Raw genomic sequence first — 24,111 nt, 5'->3', positions numbered from 1 at the left:
AAGAAGACAATGTCACAAGTTAGACATCACAATTAAAATCATATACGTTGTGGCGCACAACCCGATCCAACACAAAATTATTGCGGTGGCAACCTGATCCCCTGGCCATATTATTACAGCGATCAACCCGGTCCTATTTTGATATTTTTGCAGCGGCGACCTGATCCATCATACCAATTTACATGAAAGCATACGACAAAAACCCAATCATGGAAAAGTTCATAATAAGATATCAAAGAGGTTTAATATGCATAATTACTTAAATTAATTATGAACATGAATAAGGTGTGAAAGCCAAACCAATATTCAAGAGCTAAGCACCCTCATGTATCTCAACAAGAAATCAAACAAGGTCATAAAAATGTGAACAATCAAGTAGTCACACCATTCAACATAAGGGGATAAGGCATGAAACAAGTAAAGATATGGAATAAACTAGTTCTAAACCATGTTTTAACCCATGACAATGCATATACACTCATCACCTTGCACATATGCCACCCCCCCAGCACATTAGGCACATAGCAAGTAAAGCATTACAACCTAATTCCTTTAAATTAAGGTTAACCACGATACTTACCTCTTTTCAGAACAAGATCAACAATCAAAAACCGCTTGTCCTTTAGAACATGCCTCCAAACCACTCGAATCTAGTAAAATAATGCTTAAATAAGATAAAACAATCTTAAAAAAATCCTCCTAGTACTAAAAAGGTTCGATCTTTCACATATTTGAAAAAGTCAACAAAAAGTTAACCCGGGTCCACTTGGTCGAAATCCAAAATCAAGACAAATATGTGATTTATTTCGAGATCCCACGTCAAATCGAGGTCTAAATCTTGTAAATTCAAAATCTTAAGTTACTACCAAAAAACCATATTTCTACTCTTTAAAATCCCAGATTTAGGGGTGAAAATCTATGGGAATATTGGAAATTAATAAATAAAAAAAGTTAAAATCTCTAATATATGATGTTGGGAAGAAAATCCTCTCAAAAATGTCCTCCTTGTGTAATGACCCAGCCGGCCGTTTTGTATAATTCATCATTGTTCCCCTATTTGATGCTTTACATATGCGTAATTGTAGTTACGTGACTAGCGGGGATGGTTGGGTTAGGTTTCGAGGAGGTTTTGAAGTGTATTGGGACACTTAGTCCCAAGGTTGGATGCTTAAATAGTAAGAGTTGATCGGAATTTGACTTTTCTTTAGATAACTTCGGAATGGTGTGTCACGACCCAAACTGGATCGCCATGACTGGCACCCGGCCCACACATGCCGAGCACCAACGTACATTTTATCTAACCTTTTTTATTATCTATAAGGGCCGAGGATATCAATATAAATGGTAGACATGAATCATAAACACCCACCAATGAAAGATAATGGCATGAACCTACATAACATGGGCCGACAAGGCTGTCATGAAGTTATATATAAGGTACGAGCCGACAAGATGCAATGAGAGACTATACAACAAAAATCAGCCGACAAGGCTATCCAAACTATACATGAGTCGGCACCTTTCTATGAGCCTCGAAAGGAATATAATTGCTGCAAAATTGCCGAAATAGGGCCCAAGCATATCTATAACAAAAAATGCATACCAAGACCACGGAAAGTCCGGATAAGGGATCTCGCCAATAACCAATGAACTAGGCAGCCTACTATGGTGGGGGAGATTCGTCTACTTGTCTATCAGGACCTGCAACACGAAATGCAGTGTCCAAAAATAAAAGGTATGTCAGTACGGATAAAGTACTGAGTATGTAAGGCAGGAAAGTATAAATAAGAACAGTAATGTAAATAGGGATAGAGAATATACAACTTATAACATCTGAGTGCCTCTGAGGGCGACTGACATGAAATGCATGATATATATATATATATACTTTTAAAAACATACGCCTTTATGGGCATCATCATCATCATATCGTACTCGGGCATAATAAGCTTGGTAAAAACGTACCCGGTCATCATAAGGCTCGTTAGAATCGTAGCCGGCCACATAGAGCTTGGTAAAACCTAAGTGATCAGTGGTTGTACAAGAGGTGCCGTACCCGGGAGACTATAGCGCGGCTCGGTAGAGTAAACTAGGTATATATATATATATATAATGCGTGCTGGAATCATTGGAATCACATTCTGAACCTTTTGGAGTGACGTAAGGTCGGTAACCTCCGTACATGTTATTAGTACTAACTCTTCATCATGACTCTTATAAGAATTAGAAAATTCCAACAACATTGATAACATAAGAATAAGAGAAGCAACATCAACATCAATCGTTCTATAAGAAGGGAAACAATGTAAGTATTGCTTCCTTCTAAGAGTGGTGTATCTTTGGAAGCTCGTTCATTATATTATTTACAATCGGAGATGTTCAAAATAAGGAAAGGGATAGCCTCACATAACTTATATATACTTCCCAATCTCAAGCTATGCAAATGTCATGACTCCTTAGTCTACAATAAGAGAAATGATACTATCGTTATCGTTTAAGCGTCGTAACTATTATATATCGACCGCAAACTATTTTAGGATAAGACAGACATAACCTCCCTATATATATAACATCCCACAAGTTACAAAAATCACCAAACATCCCAAACAACATCAATAATAATCATATTAAGCCTCCCAAACAGTCCACCAATCAACAACATTACTAACAAGCTTTCCAATAGATATCTCACAAGTTCTAGCTTCAACGACTTAGCTTCAACTTGAATAAGCTTAAATACATGTAGCGTAATAGGTTCCTTACCTTTTCATAGATAGAACAACTCCAATTTGACCTTACTTCACCACGAAATATCCTTCCAATGCAGACACAAGAACAAGGAAGCGAAACTAGTAATCAATTCGGATTTATCGGCACGAGAATCACTTTGGAAGATTTGAAATCACCTAGGGTTGATATTAATGACTTGAAAGAGTATTTTACAGAACTTAAAAGACTTAAAACAATCTCCCAGATGAGCTGGAACCACACTAAAATCTGCAACAACAAGAAGAACATGAAACTCTCTAGCGCCACAGGATTCCCGACACTTGATTTGTGTTGTTTGCCCTTTATTTGGGTCTTGTATCATGAGAGAAGTTTGGGAGAAAGTTTTTAGGTGTCTAGGATCTGATGAGAGTGAAAAGTAATGAGTTAATATGGGCTTAAGGCATCTCTTATATATCAATATATCTCAACCGCCCAAGTGGGTCCCATAGAGAGCTGCTTGCGCAGTCTCGCGAAAATGTAAATATCTCTCTACTATGATATCGTATCGATGAATGGTTTAATGAGTCCAAAACTAAACTTGTAGATCTTCACTATGGGGGGTATATCACTCCGTAATTCCAAAGAAATTGACAAAAAATCTTAGTAACATTAGACCTAAAGTTTAAGTAAAATTATGAACATAAGTTGCGACACCTTTTGTCGACTTTTGTTTCATAACTCGCTTGACTTCAAGAATTATGATACGCATATTATATGATTCAAATACCTTAAAACACGACCTCCTTAGCATATTAAACACCTCTAGTTTTTACCCAAAAATACGCATTACAACATCATTGATTCATTTAACTTCTAACTTCTAATACTTGTTAACCACTCTTATACACTCTTGTATCATTTAAGACCAATAGGATTAATTTCTTATCATCCCAAAGATAATATCTTCTCGATTTTACATCGACTAACTTATGACATGATTTAACGTACAAGAATATAGGTTGTAACAACCCCCCCCCCCCACTTAGGAACATTCGTACTCGAATGTAAGGGTTTATGGGGAGTCTAACTCATCACGGATTCCGACGGAAATTTGCGGCCGAGTTTCCACTATTAAATGGACACTAGTCCAAACTTGAAAGCATTTAAACCAAACCTACAGCCTCACCAGGAGTTATAAAGCATTATGGATACGTAATAGTTTAACTCATAGAGCCATTTCGGCTTCCATTGCATCTTGTGTTCCCCCGGCATCCTCATTATATTCAATCTAGAATAGGTAAGGGTATTTAGACTTCATCTCCTCTTCCACTTACCATGTCATTTCTTTCGTGTTCTTGTTCCTCCACAATACTTTGACGGAAGCTACATCCTTTGTTCCCAGCTTGCGGACTTGTCGATCTAATATAGCCACTTGAGCTTCATCATATGATAGATCCTCTATAACTTGTACATATTTGATGTAGATGACCCGAGAAGGGTCCCTAATAAATTTACTCAACATAGGTACATGGAATACTAGGTGGAAAAATTCCAATTCGAATGGCAATTCTAACTCATAACCAACCTGTCTAATTCGTCGAAGAATCTTGTACTACCCGATATACTGCAGACTCAGCACACCCTTCTTACCAAAACGCATAACACCCTTCATCGATGAGATCCTGATGAAAACCCAATCACCAACCTGAAACTCCAGATCACGACGCCGGATATCGAAATAAGACTTTTGCCTGCTTTGCGCCGTCGTCAATCATTCTTGTATCACTTTCACCATATCAATGGCTTGGTAAATCAAATCCGGCTCATATAATTCTGTTTCGCCGACTTCGAACCATCCAACTGGTGATCTACATCTCCTCCCGTACAACGCCTCGTACGGGGCCATTTTAATACTGGAATAATAGCTATTATTATAGGCGATTTCTATGAGTGGCAAATGGTCATCCCAGTTACCCTTGAAATCTAGAACACATGCTCGTAGCATATCTTGGAGTGTCCGAATAGTACGCTCGGCCTGTTCGTCAGTCTGCAGATGGAATGTAGTGCTGAGATTCACTTGTGTGCCTAAACCCTTCCGAAATGATCTCCAAAGGTTAGCCGTAAATTTTTCTCCTCGGTCTGATATAATAGATATCGGCACATCGTGAAGCCTACGAATCTCCTTGATATATAGCCTCGCATAATCTTCAGCCGTGTAAGTTGTCTTAACTGGCAGAAAATAGGCAAATTTTGTAAGTCGATAACCTATCACCCAAATGGATTCAAACTTATGATAAGAGAGAGGTAATCAAATATTAAAGCCTATATTGATCGCCTCCCATTTCCAAAGTCAGAATCTCTATCTTCTGAATCACTCCACCAGGTTTCTGATGCTCGATCTTTAATTATTGACAATTAGCACATGGGCTATAAGTTGTGCAATAGCCATCTTCATGTTGTCCCACCAATACAACTCTTTATTGTCATGATACATCTTTGTCGAGCTAGGATGGATGGAATATCAGGACTGATGAATCTCTATCATAATCTTCTCTGCCACATTAGGCACACATAATCGGCCCTGGTATCTCAGTGTCCTATCTCCTCCATATTGTCGTGCTTTTACCTCGGCTACCAAATACGATTCTGCTTTATTTTGTATAGTAACACCTCCGTCATCATAGTCTAACAATTTGATTCTCATATTGACCAGCTGATGAAGCTCTTTAGTCAACCCTTGTCTACCTACCTCAATGTGTACTAAGCTTTTGTCACACCATTGGCTTTACCCGGATGGTACAATATCTCGACATTATAGTCTTTCAGTAATTCAAGCCATCTACACTGCCTCAAATTCAACTCTTTCTTCTTGAAGATTTATTGTAAACTCTTGTGATTTGTGTAGATGTCAACATGAACACCATATAAGTAGTGGTGCCATATATTCAAAGTGTATATTACAGCAGCCAATTCCAAATCATGAGTCGGTTAATTCTTTTCATGTTTCTTCAATTATCTCGATGCATAATCAATCACCATCCCACGTTGCACGAATATGCACCCCAACCTATACCCGAGGCATCACAGTATACCACACAAACTTCTGTTCCTTCTGGGAGAGTGAGCACTAGCACGAATGTCAATCAATTCTTCATCTCCTGAAAACTACGTTCACAAGTGTCAGACTACTAGAACGGGGTATCTTTATGTGTTAACTTAGTAAATGTTGTTGATTTAGAGTAAAACCCTTCTACAAACCGCCTATAATATCTTGTTGGCCCCAGGACTTCTGACAGCATTGTAGGTCTCGGCCAATTCTTCATAGCGTCGATCTTCTGCGTGTCGACACTAATACCCTCGTCAGATATCACATGGCTAAGGGATGCTACTGAGTTCAGCCATAATTCACATTGGAGAGCTTAGCATATAACTTACAATCCTAAAGGGTCTATAATACTATCCGCAAGTGGCTCGCATGTTCAGCCTCCGAACAAGAATACACCAAATTGTCATCAATGAATAAGATCATGAAGATGTCAAGATAGGGTCTGAGTACACTATTCATGAGTTCCATAAAAGCTGTTAGGGCATTTGTTAGCCGGAACGACATCACCAAGAACTCAAAGTGCCCATATCTTGTTAGGAAGGCCGTCTTGGGAATATCCTTCTCCATAACCCTCACCTAATGATACCCTAAACGTAAGTCAATCTTGGAGAAATACGTGGCACCCTGAAATTGGTCAAACAAGTCATCATTCCTCGGAAGTGGATACTTTTTCTTTATAATGACCTTATTCAACTGTCGATAATCAATACAAATCCTTAAAGACCCATATTTCTTCATAATGAAGAGGACTACCGCACCCCAAGGTGAAGTGCTAGGCCTAATGAAACCCTTATCCAGCATGTCCTAAAACTGCACCTTCAACACTCGCAACTCTGTCGGGGCCATCCTGTATGGAGGGATAGGGATCGACTGAGTGTCAGGCAACACATCAATGCTAAACTCAATTTTCCTTTCAGGAGGAAGGCTTGGGAGTTCATCTAGGAAAATGTCTCAAAATTCATCGACCACGGGAATTGATTGTAGAGTAGATGCCTTCGCCTCCGCATCTCTAACGCAATCGAGATGATAAGTGTAACCTTTTGAGATCATCTTCCTTGCCTTAAGATTGGAAATAATCCTACCTTTCGGCGTAGCAATGTTCCCATTCCATTTAATGAGGGGTTCACTGGAAAACATAAACCTAACCATCTTTGTACAAAAATCAGCATTTGCATAACATGATGCCAACCAGTCCATTCCCATTATAACATAGAAATCGACCATTTATAACTCAAATAGATTCACCGAGGTTTGACGACTATAAATCATCACTATGCAACCTCTATATACCCTTCTAGCAATAACAAAATCTCCTATCGGACTGGATATCATATGTGGTTTACTTATCAGTTCAAGTTCAACGCAAAACTTATTAGCCACAAAGGGTGTAACATATGATAATGTAGATCCCGTGTCAATCAACGCATATACATCATAAGAAAACACATACAATATACCTATAACAACATCCGAAGATGACTCGAGATCTTGTCGACCTACTAGAGCATAGGTTCAATTTTGTGTACCACTCGAACTCGGCACTGCACCTCTACCTCTACCACAACATGTCGACTGCTAAAAACCCTGTGCTGGAGGTCGAACTGATGAGGATGAACTAGACATAGATCCAGAAGGTTGAGCCATACCACCACATTCTATTTTAGGATAATCCCGTATCATATGGCCAGGTTGTCCGCAATAATAGCACACATCGGAACCTCAACGACACAGTCCAAAGTGGGCCTTGCCGCACATATCATAACGGAATGCTGGGGGTCTCACTTGACTAGTATCCCTATGATACTACGAGCCTGATGCCCAAGAACTCTGCCCTAGACCAAAATAGATATATCGATCATATCGAGGCCTCTGAAACTGTAAGGGAGCACTAGATACAGGTGGCACCGAACTCCTGGAAGACTGGAGCTTGATACTACCTCTGAAGTCAACTGAATATTGTGAAAATCTCGCCCTATTATGCTGGCTCCTATCCTGCTCCATATCTTCTCTTTGACGGCGCTTGTGTATGGACATAAGCCTGAATATGGGAAATACCCATGCCCTCAACTAAGGAGGTTTTCGTGCACTCATTTATAAGAAGTGGTCCCAACCCGTTCATCTCGGCCACCATATAGAGAGCATACCTTGCTAATGAATCAAACTGGATACTATACTCTCACACACTCATATTACCTTATCGAAGGTTCAAGAACTTATCAGCTCTAGCTCGTCGTATCTCAACTAGCAAGTAATGATGAAGAAATGACTCAAAAAATTCTTTCCACACAGTTAGAAGAGCGTTCGGACCCCTGGATATCTCCCAATTGTCATACCAGAAAACTGCTAACTCCCGTAACCGATAAGAAGCTAACTCTACTACCTTAATATTACTGGCGTGCATAACCTGCAATGTCCGATGAACCTGATCAAGAAAGTCTGCGGGTCCTCCTTGGAGTCTGATTCGGTAAACACCAGAGGGTCTAGATTAATAAAATCACGTACTCTCGCACTAACTGGTATGTCATAAGCACCGGTATTTTGGCTTTGAGCCTGGGCAGCTACCAATCTAGTCAACAATTGCATCGCACTGCGCATGTCCTGGTCTGTAGTGCCAGACGGAGGAACTGGAGTGTTGGGTCCCTCCTAATATCCTCTGTATGGGACAGAGTAGATGAGGTGTGAGACGTCATCTCGCTCTGAGCCTCACCTTGGCCATCTCTGGATGGAGACACCTGACTGGTACCCTCTCCCGCAGCTGTATCAAGACGTCCACTAATCGCTTACTTCCTAGTCAAATGCATCACTGAAAGAAAATATGGTGAATACTTACGACTCAACTTAACACACGATATAAATTCAGAAAGAAGGTAATAACCATATATGTCAAGTAGACTCCTAGTTATAAATGTGGCGTGCTACACATCCATAATACAGACTCTACTAGGCACGAAACGAAGATAGATTCATCCATAATTATATTTTTTGAATCTATCTTCATTTTTGGTAATTGGATTGTGAATTTTAAAGAGGAAATTGGGGGTTTGGGCCTAAAGTTTCATAACATGTATTTATGAGTTTTGAACATCGAGTTGGAGTCGGATTTGAGTGAAACTAGTGTGGTTGGACTCGTAAATGAATGGGTTGTCGGATTTTGTGAGTTTTATCGGGTTCTGAGGCGTGGGCTAGGGTGTGATTTTTGGCTGGTTTTGGGTTTTGATTAAGGATTCAATCTTTATCATTTGAAATTGTTTCCTTGGGCTTTATTTTATGTATTTGAGTTGCTTTTGTCTAGTTTTGAGCCGTTCAGAGGTCGCTACGTGCGTGATGGCATCTTTGGAGCATCGCTTGGCTTGCTCGACATTGGTATTGGCCTGTCCGAGGTAAGTAACTCTTCCAATCTTGGAGTTGAGGGTATGAAATCTCGAAATACGTGTTATGTGGTTTGTGTTGAGGTGACGCTCATGCTAGGTGATGGGCGTGTGGGCGTGCACCATGTGAACTGAGACTCTGTTGTTTCCATGGCACTGTATAGTGGTCCTACTTTGTTAATGTCCATGTTTTCACCATGTGATATAGTAATTGAGCTGTTAATCATGATAGATACCATGTTTAGGCTTTATGACGATACTGCTAGGACCCATAGTGGTCGTTACTAGTTGTTATTTTACTAATTTCATTGATATTTTGTACTTAGTCATATTCATGCATTCATATCATATCTCAGTCTCAGTTATTTATTGATACAGCATATCATTATTGTCGGGCTAGTTCTATGTCATTGTGAGCCCGTGAGTGGGACTGGAGAGTGATGACTGAGTGAGGTCGAGGGCCCAAGTGAGATTGATATTTTGGGATCGGGCTGCACGCCGGAGCATGTTATATTGATATTTTGGGATCGGGCTGCACGTCGTAGCATGTTATATGGATTACACTTTTTGGGATCTGGCTGCACGCCACATCAATATAGCGTTTGTGCTGAAATGAGCCCCTACGGAGTTTGCACACCCCTAGTGAGCACCGTCGACTATAAATATGGATCAGGCTGCATACCGCAGCGGGTATTTTACAGCGCCGAGTGATTGAGTGTGCTGAGAATAGTGAGAGAGAATGTGAGACAGTGAGATTGAGTATTCTGAGAGCGTGAGTACATGAGCTCATCATCGAGATGCATTGCATTTGACATGCGTACTTTACATACATGCATAGAGGTACATTTCCTTCTGCTACCCAGTTTTGGGGACATTTATGGTTTTACCTGTATCTTGACATGTAGGCATAAGGAAGTACCCTCCTCATGCTATCTGAAAATGAAACATCTTACTATTTGTTAAAAGGAGTTTTAGGGAAAAACCACAGTTTTCAAACATACTCGTATTTTGGCTTTTTTTGTTCGGTAAAAAAATTTGGGTTTTCACTGAGATACTTGAAAAGAAATGCCTATTTTTCTGGAACTGTGAATGAACTGAGCCTTTTTTTTTTTTTCTGAGGGACTCTTTTGTTATTGTACTATGCTGTTATGAACTATTGTGGAATATTGGTGTTGGACCCGACCTTTTTGTTAGCTAATCACTACTTTCAACCTAAGGTTAGGTTTGTTACTTATTTAGTACATGGGGTCGGTTGTACTCATACTACACTTCTGCACCTTGCGTGTAGATATTGACTGCTGATGTTGCTGTGTTCGATGGGAGCTGCATTTGAAGATGTGCCTTCGTTCCGGTTGTAGCTGCCTCTTGTTCGTGGTAGCCTTAGATCTATAAAACTCTGTTAATGTGGTTTTCAAACAGACGATGTATTTACTTCATTTCAGCTTTGTAAACTCTATACTTAGAAGCTCATGATTTGTCATGATTTGTACTTCCAGTTCTTGGGGAATGTATCAGATTCAGATAATTTCTTTACTTAATTGCTTTATTGATTATTATTGGAATTGGTTAGTGGTTAACTGGCTTACCTAGCGGGTTGGGTTAGGTACCATCATGACTAGTTGGATTTTGGGTCATGAGAAGGTGGTATCAGAGCTCTAGGTTCATAGGTTCTACAAGTCATGAGCAAGTGTCTAGTAGAGTCTTGCGGATCGGTATGATGACGTCCATACCTATCTTCGAAAAGGCTACAGGACATTTAGGATACACTTCCCATCTTTCTTTCCTTATCATGCGGCATTAATTCAGCTTGAAGTGCAACTCTTTGAATTTCTTCAAAGTATTTGTATGCACATGTGAGCGCTCGGTATCGGCTGTGCGATGGCGGCTTGTTATTCCATGTTTGAGGTGTGAGATATGATTTTGACTTGCTGATGATGGGTCAGTCTGGAGGACATGAGGCCGGGTTTTGATGGTAGCTTGAGCACGGAGATTTCGATTGTGTGAGCATGTGCTTTTGGGACTTATATGTCCGGTAATGTCCCTGCGAGTGGAATTTATGGCTCGATTAGTGGTAGAATGGCTTTGTGATGGGTATGATGTGAATGCGGGATGTGTTGTGTTAAGACGATTTGAATGCGACGAGAAGAGTTTACTTGAGGTGTAGCAAGGACTATGCGGTGCTTGATTTTTGTCTTGATTTGGCGTATGGTCTCAATTTATGGGTGTACTGAGGGATCTCTCATGTTGTTTAGTTGTGGAGTGAAGTAGATTCTCATGTATTGTTGGTGAGATCAGAATCAAGAAGAGTAAGTGATTTCGTAGTAGTTATGACTGTGGAAGGGTATGGAGAGATGTCAGTTTGAGGCAAAGTAGGTGGGTTATCTCCTGCGAGGTGTCCTGAGGTTGTGTGATACCTATGATGTTTTGTAGGGAGTTCTCTTTTACGAGTGAATGATATATGGTACAATTTGATTTTGGATTGCCTATGGAAGTTGGCTTAACCATCACAAGGATGAATACGAGATTTGCAGATGATTGGAGGTAATAGATGGTTTTTGTTGCATGAGTGGATGAAGGATTTAGTGGAATCTCACTATGGCATTATGGTGGTAATGGGGTATGGTTATTGTAAGTAATTAGATATTTTATTCTATGGCTTGGATCCAAGTGGGGGAGTATGCTATCGACGAGTTGATTGCACGGTTGTGTGTTCTATTGGTTTCGGTTCGGGGTATACTGATGAATCAATTATGACTTGCAGAAGTCGAGATCGAGGATGACTCGAGTAAAGGAATTTCTAGGTACAGGTTGTATTACACTCTATGGGTAAATGGGAATCATAAAATAATTAAGTGGTTATTCGCGAAGGATGTAGTGTACGTGGGTTAGGAATTTTTTCCTAGTATGCTTAGGAGTGTGGGTTACTCCCTTGGGTGTTAGTGTGCTAATGGGGCACAGGTTGTTCGGTTCCTTTGGGCGGTTAATTGAGAGTTGAGTAAAGTGGATGACTCTCGAGAATGGTTCTAATGGATTCAAGAATTATATGTAGCAATTGAGAATTTCAGATTGGTATATGGTTAGGATCTGATATTTGCACTAGATGGTGTCCAGACTTGTGGCATTTTTATATAATTGTGGATTGTGCATTTCAGTATCAAAAAGGTGAAGGAAACAGTTTTATGGTCACATAAGTTCTCATTAGAGTGGGTGTCTCGGTTGTATTGCTTTGGGTGCTTAAGAGGGAAGTCAGCGGCTTATGGGCCTTAGGGCGTTGTGGTTTTATACTAGGGTCTCTTGTGTGGTGAGTTTTTGTTAAGGATCGTGGTGTTCCAGCAAGGAGAAGTATCAATTTGAAGGCAACATGTAAGGGACTTGGAGAAATAAAACAGCGTGGTAGTAGGTTGGATCAGCACATTAAGGGATGTAATCGGTTCTTTGGGTACTTATGATGTCGCTAGTCTCCACAGGTGTTTCGTGGGAATGCTCTTGGGTGTTGGCGATCGGCGTGGCTGCATTAAGTTAGAGAGATTCGGTTCTGATAGCTTGGTTAGGCGCAAATGGGCTTCGAAGAGTTCTAAATGGGTCTTACCATGGTTCGAGTAGTATATTTCCTACCGGCGTGAGGAATATGTTGCGTATTGGGATTTTCTCCGGGATGAGATCAAGTGGAAGGTTTCTGACCGATCGGGTATGTTTTTTGCTTGTGACTCAGAGTTGATTATGATGCAGTGTGTTGTGTGGGATTGAGATTTGCATGTGCAAGGTCATGGGCCAGTTTGGAAGAGAAGGGTATAAATTCATAGGCAGCATGGACGGTTTCAGATGACTAGGTAAATGATATTACTAATCGGTATGGCCTGATAAGAATATACATTTCAGAATGGGCAATGTGTTTTGATTTATGGATACTTCTTTGGTATTGCGGCTCTCTCCTGGTTGATCGACTGCCGATATTCAAATTTTGCTATGTGGCACGGAAGAATTTTAGAACTATTTCTCGTGGGATGATTGTGTATGAGATATGTGTTAGACATTCTGGCGGTGGAGTTGGGATCAGATATGGTGATTCATGTGTTCTATGGATTTAGAGATTGGGAGTTCTCAGCAGCGGATTGTTTCATGGTTGTGGACTGTGAAGTCATGGCCGAAGCTAGCCAGACGATAGTATGTGTTATGATTCAGTCATTGTGGGATTTCGGGTGGTTATTTATCTATTTGTGGGTAGCCGGAGTTTATTTAGGGGTCCATTGGTGGGCCCAATTAGGATGTGTATTCTACATCATGCCGGATTGTTTGGCTCCATACCGCTATTATTGAGGGATATACCATTCGGTTGTCGTTGAGCTTATTCGTGTTCTGAAATGATTTTTTAGTTACTCTTATATGCTACAATGGATTGCGATTCGTGGGTTATATGCACACTCGGTGTGGTTCTATTTGGGCTTTATAGCGAAATTTGAGCAAGATGCGTATTTGGGTATTGCGTGATTGATTGCACGTTGGCCATATTCTTTCCGGATTGTGGTATTATGTTATTTGCTCTCCGTGGTTACGGTAATGCACTTTGGGTACTTGATGTCGAATTTCGCGTGGTCATTGATTTTTAGCATGGTGGCTAAAGTATTTTATATGGACCAGTATTTGGGTGGGGTCACGCATTGCAGCAGAGTGATGTTAAGATCTGATCCTTTGTGTTAGATTCATATGTCTTGGTTATACTAGGTATGATGGGTTCATAGCATTTCGGTTGTGGTGTTAGTTGTTGAACTTGCGGGATGGTTTTCTCGTTTAAGTCATTTTTCCATGATTTGAGTATATTTGGAATGTTGCTTATTGGTGCATGAATTGCACGGGTTATGGCTTTATATTGTATTGATGTGTCATGTCACTAGATTGGTCGTGTTGGATGAGATGAGGTCATTGGACATACAATGGATACTATCGGAATTGATTACAGTATGGTTGGAAGGATAATATCGAAAGTCGACATAGAAATTTGCTATAGTTCTTGTCGAAGGAGATGGAGTACCATGACTTGTCGATCTGATAAATGGTTATGAGTTATGCATATTTCTTTCATCATTGGAGGTTTATGAAGGTTTAGAACGAGGTTTTGTTTGATATGATGTTGTTACCGGTATTAGGTTGATTTGAGCAGCTACTGTGATTAGAAATCATTGCTCCGAGCATTTGAGCTATGTGGTATTTGAGTTTTGAGTATTTGAGTTATGGTTCCGGCTTTTAGTACAACTTGTTCAGACTTATACAGTATGTAGATGCGAAATTCTGATCTTATAAGAAATTTCAGATGTTGGAAATTTGATTCAAAGGCTTTTGGGGTAGGTTGAATTGAGAAATTTCTGTTTTGTTGTGTTATCGGACCTGTATAGGATATGGTGACGTGGGATCACCCCCGGGTATATGCATGGTAAGGTTATACGGTGATTTGAAGGCTTTGAGAACAACTATGGACACGTTCGAGGATGAACGTATGTTTAAGTGGGGAGGATGTAATGACCCGACCAGTCATTTTGAGAATTTTTACTTCACTCGGTAGTTTACGGGCGTGAGTAGCTCTATATGATGTATTTTGACTTGTGTGAATCGTCGGTTTGGGTTTTTAGGTTATTCGGGACTGATTTGGAAGAATGATTCTCAACTAGGGAGCTTTAAATTTGAAAGAGTTAACCAAGTTTGAGTTTTTACATTTGACCTCGAATTGGAATTTTGATGGTTTTGTTAACTCAGTTGGGTGATTTTGGACTTAGGAGCGTGTCCGGATTGTGATTTGGAGGTCCGTGGTTGAATTTGCCTCGAAATGGAAAAAGTTAAAAATTTGGAAAGTTTGATCGGGAGTGGACTTTTTGATATCGGGGTCGGATTCAAATTCCGGGAGTTGGAGCAGGTTTGTAATGTCAAATGTGACTTGTGTGCACAATTTTAGATCAACTGGACGTGATTTGATATGTTTCGGCATCGGTTGTGGATGTTTGAAGTTTCAAAGTTCATTGATTTCGAATTGAGGTGTGATTCATCGTTTCGATGTTGTTATGTATGTTTTGAGGACTCGACTAGGTCCGTATTATTTTATGGGGCATGTTGGGATGTTCGGACTTGATCCCGAGGGGCTCGGGCGTGTTACAGATTAATTTCGGGCTATTTTCCTTCATATTTGCATTGCTGGTTCTGCAGAATTCTGAGCTTCTAGTTTCCTTAATTGCGATCACAGAGTATAGAACGCGATCGCGTAGGGTTATTGGATGGCTAACCAGGATTGTTCATCGCATTCGCGAGTCCAGCGTCGCGTTCGCGGAAATTGAGGCATTTTTTCAGTACGTTTGCGAGCCTGGTGATGCGTTTGTGTAGTAGGAAGGAAGGCCTGAGGATGTCAAGCGTTTGTTCTTCACAATCGCGAAATGTGGTATGCGATCGCGTAGCTCTAGGAGTTTGTTCATTGCGTTCACGTCTGTGGTGCTGTGTTCGCGAAAGAGAAATTTCAGCTGGTGAGCTATTGTTCCCTGCAAACGTGTGGAATTGTCCGCGCTCGCGAAGTGTAATAGCTGGGCAGATTCTATTAAATCTCATTTCGGGGGTTTCAGCCATTTTATCATTTTTGGAGCTATATGGCTCGGATTGAGGCGATTCTTGAAGCAAGTTTCACCATATGAATTGGGGTAAGTGTTCTCTACTCGGTTTTGGTTATATTTCATGAATCTATCTTCGTTTTTGGTAAATGGATTGTGAATTTTAAAGAGGAATTGGGGGTTTTCGCCTAAAGTTTCATAATATGAATATTTGTATTTTGAACATCGAATTGGAGTCGGATTTGAGTGAAACTAGTGTGGTTGGACACGTAATTGAATGGGTTGTCTGATTTTTTGTGTTTTGTCGAGTTCCGAGGCGCGGGCGCGGGTGTATTTTTGGCCGGTTTTGGGTTTTGATTAAGGATTTGATCTTTATCATTTTGAATTGTTTCCTTGGGCTTTATTTGATGTATTTGAGTTACCTTTGGGTAGTTTTGAGCTGTTCAGAGGTCACTACGTGCGTGATGGCATCTTTGGAGCATTGTTTGGCTTGCTCGGCATTGGTATTTGCTTGTTCGAGTTAAGTAACTCTTCCAATCTTAGAGCTAAGGGTATGAAACCCCGAAATACGTGTTATGTGATTTGTGTTGAGGTGACGCACATGCTAGGTAATGGGCGTGTGGGCGTGCACCATGTGAATTGGAACTCTGTTGTTTCCATGGCACTGTATAGTTGTCCTACTTTGATAATGTTCGTGTTTTCACTATGTGATAAAGTAATTGAGCTGTCAATCATGCTAGATGCCATATTTAGGCTTTATGACGATACTGCTAGGACCCATAGTATTCGTTTCTTGACGTTATTTCACTGATTTCATTGATATTTTGTACTCAGTCATATTCATGCATTCATATCATATCTCAGTCTCAGTTATTTATTGATACATCATATCATTTTTGTAGGGATAGTTTCATGGCATTGCGAGCCCGTGAGTGAGACTGGAGAGTGATGACTGAGTGAGGCCGAGTGCTTGAGTGAGATTGATATTTTGGGATCGGGCTGCACGATGCAGCATGTTATATTGATATTTTGGGATCGGACTGTATGATGTAGCATGTTATATTGATTACGTTTTTTGGGATCGGGCTGCACGCCGCAGTAATATAGAGCTTGGGCTGAAAGGAGCCCCTCTGGAGTCTGCACATCCCTAGTGAGTGCAGTCAACTATAAATATGGATCGGGCTGCACGCCGCCGCAGGTATTATACAATGCTGAGTGATTGAGTGCGCTAAGCATAGTGAGAGAGAATGCAAGACAGTTAGATTGAGTACTTTGAGAGTGTGAGTATTGAGCTCATCATCGAGATGCATTGCATTTGACATGCGTACTTGAAATACATACATAGAGGTGCATTTCCTTCTGCTACCCAGTTTTGGGGACATTTATGATTTTACCTGTATTTTGACATGTAGGCATAGAGAAGTACTTCCCTCGTGCTATATGAAAATGAAACAACTTACTATTAGGGAAAAACCACAGTTTTCAAACATACTCGTATTTTGGCTTTTTTCGGTAAAAGATTTGGGTTTTCATTGAGATATTTGAAAAGAAATGCCTATTTTTCTGGAACTGTGAACGAACTAACCCTTTTATTTTTGAGGTACTCTTTTGTTATTGTACTATGTCGTTATGAACTATTGTGGAATATTAGTGTTGGACCCGACCTTTTTGTTAGCTCGACACTACTTTTAACCTAAGGTTAGGTTTGTTACTTATTGAGTACATGGGGTCGGTTGTACTCACACTACACTTCTGCACCTTGCGTGCAGATATTGACTGTTGATGTTGCTGTGTTCGATGGGAGCTGCATTTGAAGATGTGCCTGCATCCCGGTTGTAGCTGCCTCTTGTTCGTGGTAGCCTTAGATCTATAAAACTCTGTTAATGTACTTTTCAAACAAACAATGTATTTACTTCATTTCAGCTTTGTAAACTCTATTCTTAGAAGCTCATGATTTGTACTACAAGTTCTTGGGGAATGTATCAGATTCAGATAATTTCTTTACGTAATTGCTTTATTGTTTGTTATTGGAATAGGTTAGTGGTTAACTGGCTTACCTAGCGGGTTGGGTTAGGTGCCATCACGACTAGTTGGATTTTGAGTCGTGATACTAAGATTCTTCCAAATGTTAGCTGTGAATTTTGCCCCTGGATTTGACATGATAGAAACTGGAGTGCCATGGAACTTGACTATTTCCTTGATATACAATTGAGAATATTGTTCTGCTGTGTCGGTAGCCTTAATATGTAAGAAGTGTGCTGATTTCGTGAGTCGTTCTACAATCACCCAACTCGAGTTAAACTTTTAAGACGTGCGAGGTAGTCCCACCACAAAGTTCATATCGATCATCTTCCACTTCCATATTGGCATTTCTATGTTTTGTGCCAACCCACCAGGCCTTTGGTGTTCGGCCTTAACTTGTTGACAATTTGGACATCTTGCCACAAAGTCCACTACATCCCTCTTCATATCATTCCACCAGTAGACTTCCTTAAGATCATGGTACATCTTTGTAGAGCTTGGGTGCACGGAATATCAGGAACTATGAGCCTCGGTCATGATTCTTTCCTGGAGACCATCAACATTTGGAACACATAATCGCTCTTGGTACCTTAGTGTACCATCGTACATGCCAAGAGAAAAGGCCATGGTGTTATGTTTATGAATCCCTTTATTCCACTATAAGCGATGATTCAAGCCTACTTTGAACATTCACCCCTCCTTTACTAGAGCTCGCAAGGCGATCTTCCAAACTAGCCAACTGGTGAACTTCCTTGGCCAACGGCCTTTGATGTGTCTCCAAGTGAGCCAAACTACCAATGGATTTCTGGCTCAGAGCATCCACCATGTATTAGCCTTTCCCGGATGATATAAAATATCGATATCGTAGTCCTTGAGAAATTCAAGCCATCTTCTCTGCTTCAAATTGAATTTCTTTTGTTTGAAAATATATTGAGAGCTCTTATGGTTCGTGAATATATCCACATGGACCCCATGAAAATAATGATGCCAAAACATTAGTGCAATCCCCACCGCCGCAAGTTCTAATCATGTGTTGGATAGTTCTTCTAATGATTATTGAGTTTCCTAGAAACATACGCAATCACCTTGCCATGTTGCATCAATACACACCCAAGTCCGATCCTTGAAGCATCACAATATACCACAAACCCATTCGTACCCTCCGGTAAGGTCAGCACCGGAGCCATAGTCAATCTTGCCTTCAACTCTTAGAAGCTCTTCTAAAGCGTCTGACCATTGGAATTTAACTGCCTTCATCGTCAATTTAGTCAATGGAAAGGCAAGAGTAGAGATTCGCTCCACAACCTCCTGTAATACCCAGTTAAGCCCAAGAAACTGCGAATCTTTGTTGGAGTTGTAGGTCTAGGCCAATTCTTCACTATTGCGATCTTCTGAGGATCAACCTTAATTCTGACATGACTCAAGAATGTGTATAACTTGTGCTGATACAGAGTCTGCAGAACTTCTGTGAGATGATCGGCATGCTCCTCCTGACTTCGTGAATATACAAGATTGTTACTAATGAACACTATCACGAAAGAGTCAAGGAAAGGCTTGAAGACTCGATTCATAAGATCCATAAAGGCTGCCGGGGCATTTGTTAGCCCTAAATACATGACCAGAAATTCGAAGTGCCCATACAGAGTTCGGAAAGTTTTTTTAGGAATATCCTGCTCCCTGATGTTCATTTGGTGAAACCCCAATCTTAAATCAATTTTGGAGAAATACTTAGCCCCCTGCAATTGGTCAAACAAGTAATCTATCTTTGGCAGTGGGTACTTATTCTTGATTGTGACTCTGTTAAACTGAAGATAATCAATTCACATTCTCAGTGACCAATATTTCTTCCTTACAAAGAGAACTGGTGCGCCCCAAGGTGACACACTCGGACGGATGAAACCATTCTCTAACAAATCCTTCAACTGCTCTTTTAGTTCCTTCAATTCTGACGGCACCATTCTGTAGGATGGAATTGATGGCATTAAATCGATCCCAAAATCAATATCCATGTCTGGTGGGATCCAAGGGAGTTTATCGGGAAAGAAATTCGGAAATTCATTCACAACTGGCACAGAGTCAAATGTAGGTGTCTTAACATCGGTGTCCGTCACCCGGATCAAATGGTAAATACATACCTTGTTTATCTTCTTCGCAGCCTTAAGGTAAGAAATAAGCCTACCATTCGGCACTACATCATCCCCCTTCAATTCAATGACTGGCTCGTTTGGAAATTCAAACTTAATGATTCTGGCTCGGCAATCAAGCTTAGCAAAACATGAATAAAGCCAATCCATCCCCATTATCATATTAAAATCAACCATCCCCAATTTAATGAGATCGGCCATGGTATCTCGGCCACGCACCGTGACAACAAAATCCCTATAAACCCGCGCAACCACAATAGGCTCACCAACTGGAGTACATACAGAGAATGGCTCATGAAGCTGTTCTGGTTCTATCCTGAATTCGAGAGCAACATAAGGAGTGATATATGTCAAAGTGGAACCAGGGTCTATGAGAGCATAAACATCAGGAGATTGGACAATCAGTATACCTCTAACAACATTTGGAGAAGCCTTTGAACTATGGCAACCCCTCAAAGCATAGAAATGGTTGGGTCCTCCTGAACTCTGTGAACCACCCCTAGCTGTACCACGCCATGCGGGTGCTAGAGTGCCTCGAGCTGGAGGAGGTGTTGCGAATGTAGTAGCTGCAGAACTAGCTGGTTGTGTCGTAGCCCTACCCACATTCTGGCAGGACGAATGGCAATCTCTCTGAATATGACCTCTGATACTGCACCCCTAGCATATGGGTAGGTCCATGTAGCAGGCCTTAAAATGCATCTTCCCACACCTAGGGCATGGGGGCCTCTGCTTCTGTTGGAATCTCCCACAAGCTTGACCCTATTGGTAGGATTGCATGTTGCTCTAACTGGGCTTGAAACAGCTCCACTCCTGCTGACCAGGCCCTGATGGCGGTGCACTGGCTGAAGACTAAACAAAGGACTGGTTTGGCCTGGATGACCCTCCCCTAAACTCTGTTTTCCACCACTACCACCAATGGAAGAACCCCCAAAGTTTCCCGTTGACCAGGACTTCTTGCTATCCTTTCGCTCCATCTTGGCATTCAATTATCTAGTCTCTAAGGCTTGAGAAAATGCCACCATCTTCCTGTAGTTCATATCAAAATTCAGGGCAGTTGTAGCGGCTTCATAAATAAACAAGGGGTTGAGGCCCCGCATAAACCGGCGCACACTAGCCTTTATAATGGGCAACATGTAAATAGCATACTTGGACAGGCGCGTGAACTTCATATGGTAATCCCACACACTCATGCTACCTTGTTTCAGGCTCTCAAACTCGGCGTCACAGGCTGCCCTAGTCTTGGCAGGCAAGAAACAATCAATGAAGACATCGCCAAACTCACTCGACTTCTCTGGAGGGCTCCCTTCCACATGGGATTCCTCCCACAACTCAAACCAAGAATACGCCACCTCTTTCAGGCGGTAGGAGGCCAAATCCTCTGCTTCCGTCTCAGTGGTACGCATGACTTGGAGAGTCTTGTGCATCTCATCAATAAAGTCCTGGGATCCTCCTCAGGAGCAGTGCCCATGAATATTGGAGGATCCAACTGTAGAAACCTGTTCAGCCTGGAGCTAGCAAAATCCCCTAGCTGGCTGGAAGAAGTGAGTACAATATTCAATCAAACTGTAGAAACCCGTTCACTTTATAGTTTCGGGGTTAGGTTGTTTCAGCCTACCCTTCCTTGGTAACTAAACGATACTCCTAAAACATTTATTATATAATGAAGTTGCTGCTCATTTCATAATCTTTTAGACTTCCTTTCATTGCATTGGCACCATTGGCCACAAGTGTAATTTTCATTCTTAACACAATGGCCACATCTTATATTTTATACTCACTTCTTTCACTTTCAAGAATAATCATAGATTATCCACTAAGAGCATTTTAAATCAAGGCTTTTAGTATGTAGATGAACGATAGGAGCCTTAAGTACATTGAGTTTCTCTTCCAAAATTAGGCATAATAAACTTGCAATTGAAACATGATTTTAAATCACAACATTTTAATATATTAGTCATACTTAAATACATGCCCGATGGAGAACATAATATAATAGGGGCAATTGGAACACATTTGGAGTATATATCGTTCAGCACAAAGCTCATTTAGAATAATCAAATCCACTAGGAATGATCCGGAACATGAGAAATACGGGCTTAGACCAATCACACTTGAAACTTACGAGAACATCATGGAATTCGACTCTACAAGAGAAGTTTAGCCGACATATCTCGCTTGAGCTTTCCTTAAACTATTGCAATGTTTCGAAAATCCTAGCAACCTCAATCTATTAGAGACATGATGAAATTGAACCAAAAGTACGAAAAGATTCGTGGGTTCAGCTCCTTTAGGCATTTTATCAAGCCCTAGTTGTGCAAATCAGACTACAACACTCTCATATAAGATTTCTCCCCCCCCATAACCCATATCAACCAACAATTCATCCAGGGTAATTCAACGACCTCCAAGACCCCTCTATTGATACATGCATGCCATATCTTCTACTCCCCGGCCTACTTAAACCTGAAACAGACTTGCATGGATGATGTAGGACAAGAACTTACTTGGATAGTTGATGGCCTAGTGAGTGATTCCCTTGAATCTTCAAGATTAGGGCAAGGATTGATGAAATTGGAATTCCTCCTCTCTCTCTCTCTAAAGCACTCCCATCTCTCTAAAATAGCTGTTTAAACCAGCTAAACTAACCCCCAAAGTCTTTATATAAAAATGGGGTCGGGTAAAATTTCCTCAAACTTAAGCCTCCGAACCAGGTCTGCAACCCCGGACCGGACCTTCAAAGAGATATGCGGTCCGCAAAGTGGACCAAAACAATTTTTGCGGACCGCAAAATTTGTTTAAAAAACCCGGCTACTCGGGTTAGGTTTGTAGCATATATGCGATCCGAAGACCAATTATGCGGCCACGAAATGGACCGCGAAATCACCCTCCGATAATTTTCATATTGAATTCTGCGATGGAAGTAAGGCCCGCAAAATTATTATGCGGTTGCATAATGGACCCCAGAATGACCTCTAAAATTGGCTTTGTTTCTTTTGCACTTTGGGGCGGATCTACGTTCCGTGAAGTGGTTATGCGATCTCATAGTGGACCGCAAAAATACCATGTTCTGCAATGATTATTCTTCCAACTCCCCACGCATTGTAGAAGTCTAAAAGTCCGTTCCGCGGTGAGCTCTCAACTACCTTCTAACACGTTAGCCTAGCTCGGCACCACAAAACCCTGGGTTCTAAGTAACATTTATGAGGCCTAGCTCCCCCACTTAGGATCATTCTTCCTCAAATGAGAAGTAAAGTTTGCCTAAAAAATCCGACATATGTCATCTCTTATTCTGTCATGCCCCAAACTAGGTGAGCGCGACCGGCACTCAACCGAGAGAACCCGGCCGAGCAAGCCTGTTATATTTCCTTCTACCCAAACTCATCCATGAATAAAGAGAAGATATACTCCATTAATAAACAGTGAAAAAATTTCATTAATAACTTTCATTTCATTCACATTAGCAGCTTCATTCATAATTCCCAAAATATTACGAGTTTATAGAATTAATGAAAAATATAATTTCCAAATACCAATATTTCTAGTTCAATTCCCAACATCAACCAAAACCCACAACCTGTCTATGGAGCCTCTAAGTACAATAGAAGAGTATTATGGAAATGTCAGCAACAAGGCCCCGGCTATATCTTAAAATACAGTGCATGAGAAATAAAAGATGCATGACCTCGAAATGAAGTGGGGCTCACCAAATCTGCTGAAAAAAGCGTACTTCTATCCCTGATCAATATCGCCTGTTGTATAACCACTTGCATCCATTAAAGGATGCAGCGCCCCCGGCAAAAGGGACATTAGTACTGTCGAATAACACTAGTATGTATAGCTAAAAGTCCTCTTTCAAAATAGAATGCCCATATAAGAAAAGGCAACCCATAGAAATATCAAGCCAAAATCAACAATATCCAAATGTCTAGTTAAAACATAATAATTTTCAAAATACGAACTTCATATACAATTTTGGTTGGGAGATCATTAGCACCGATATACCACCATCTTTGTTAGCACGGAGTCCGATCACGCCCGATCGGCTAGGCCATCTCCCCACGAACAATGTGGTTTGACATGTGATGCGAAAGAAAGTTATTATCAAGAGTAGTACTACCATGTGTGCAACATGGCGTTCGATCTCCACCCGATCAAATAGGCCGCCTTCCCACATATGT

The 24,111-nt window shown here is 40.9% G+C and overlaps 2 protein-coding genes across 2 annotated transcripts; both read right to left on the bottom strand.

Moving 5' to 3' along the window:
* Window positions 1-18,920: 18,920 nt before the first annotated feature.
* Window positions 18,921-20,907, bottom strand: LOC138909845 (uncharacterized). The gene is made up of 5 exons (XM_070201061.1): window positions 20,692-20,907; window positions 20,153-20,590; window positions 19,643-20,053; window positions 19,193-19,525; window positions 18,921-19,097 (listed from the first exon to the last, which is right to left on the bottom strand). Exons 1-5 carry the CDS (start codon window positions 20,905-20,907, stop codon window positions 18,921-18,923), a joined length of 1,575 nt encoding a protein of 524 aa, XP_070057162.1.
* A 12-nt stretch (window positions 20,908-20,919) lies between these two features.
* LOC138909844 (uncharacterized) lies at window positions 20,920-21,357 on the bottom strand. The gene has a single exon (XM_070201060.1). It carries the CDS (start codon window positions 21,355-21,357, stop codon window positions 20,920-20,922), a length of 438 nt encoding a protein of 145 aa, XP_070057161.1.
* Between the last annotated feature and the right edge of the window lie 2,754 nt (window positions 21,358-24,111).

This window comes from Nicotiana tomentosiformis, chromosome 4 (assembly GCF_000390325.3).
Source record: "Nicotiana tomentosiformis chromosome 4, ASM39032v3, whole genome shotgun sequence".
NCBI classification, from domain to species: domain Eukaryota; kingdom Viridiplantae; phylum Streptophyta; class Magnoliopsida; order Solanales; family Solanaceae; genus Nicotiana; species Nicotiana tomentosiformis.
Note: the sequence above shows the minus strand (reverse complement) of the source record. Positions and strands in the feature narration are given on the sequence as shown.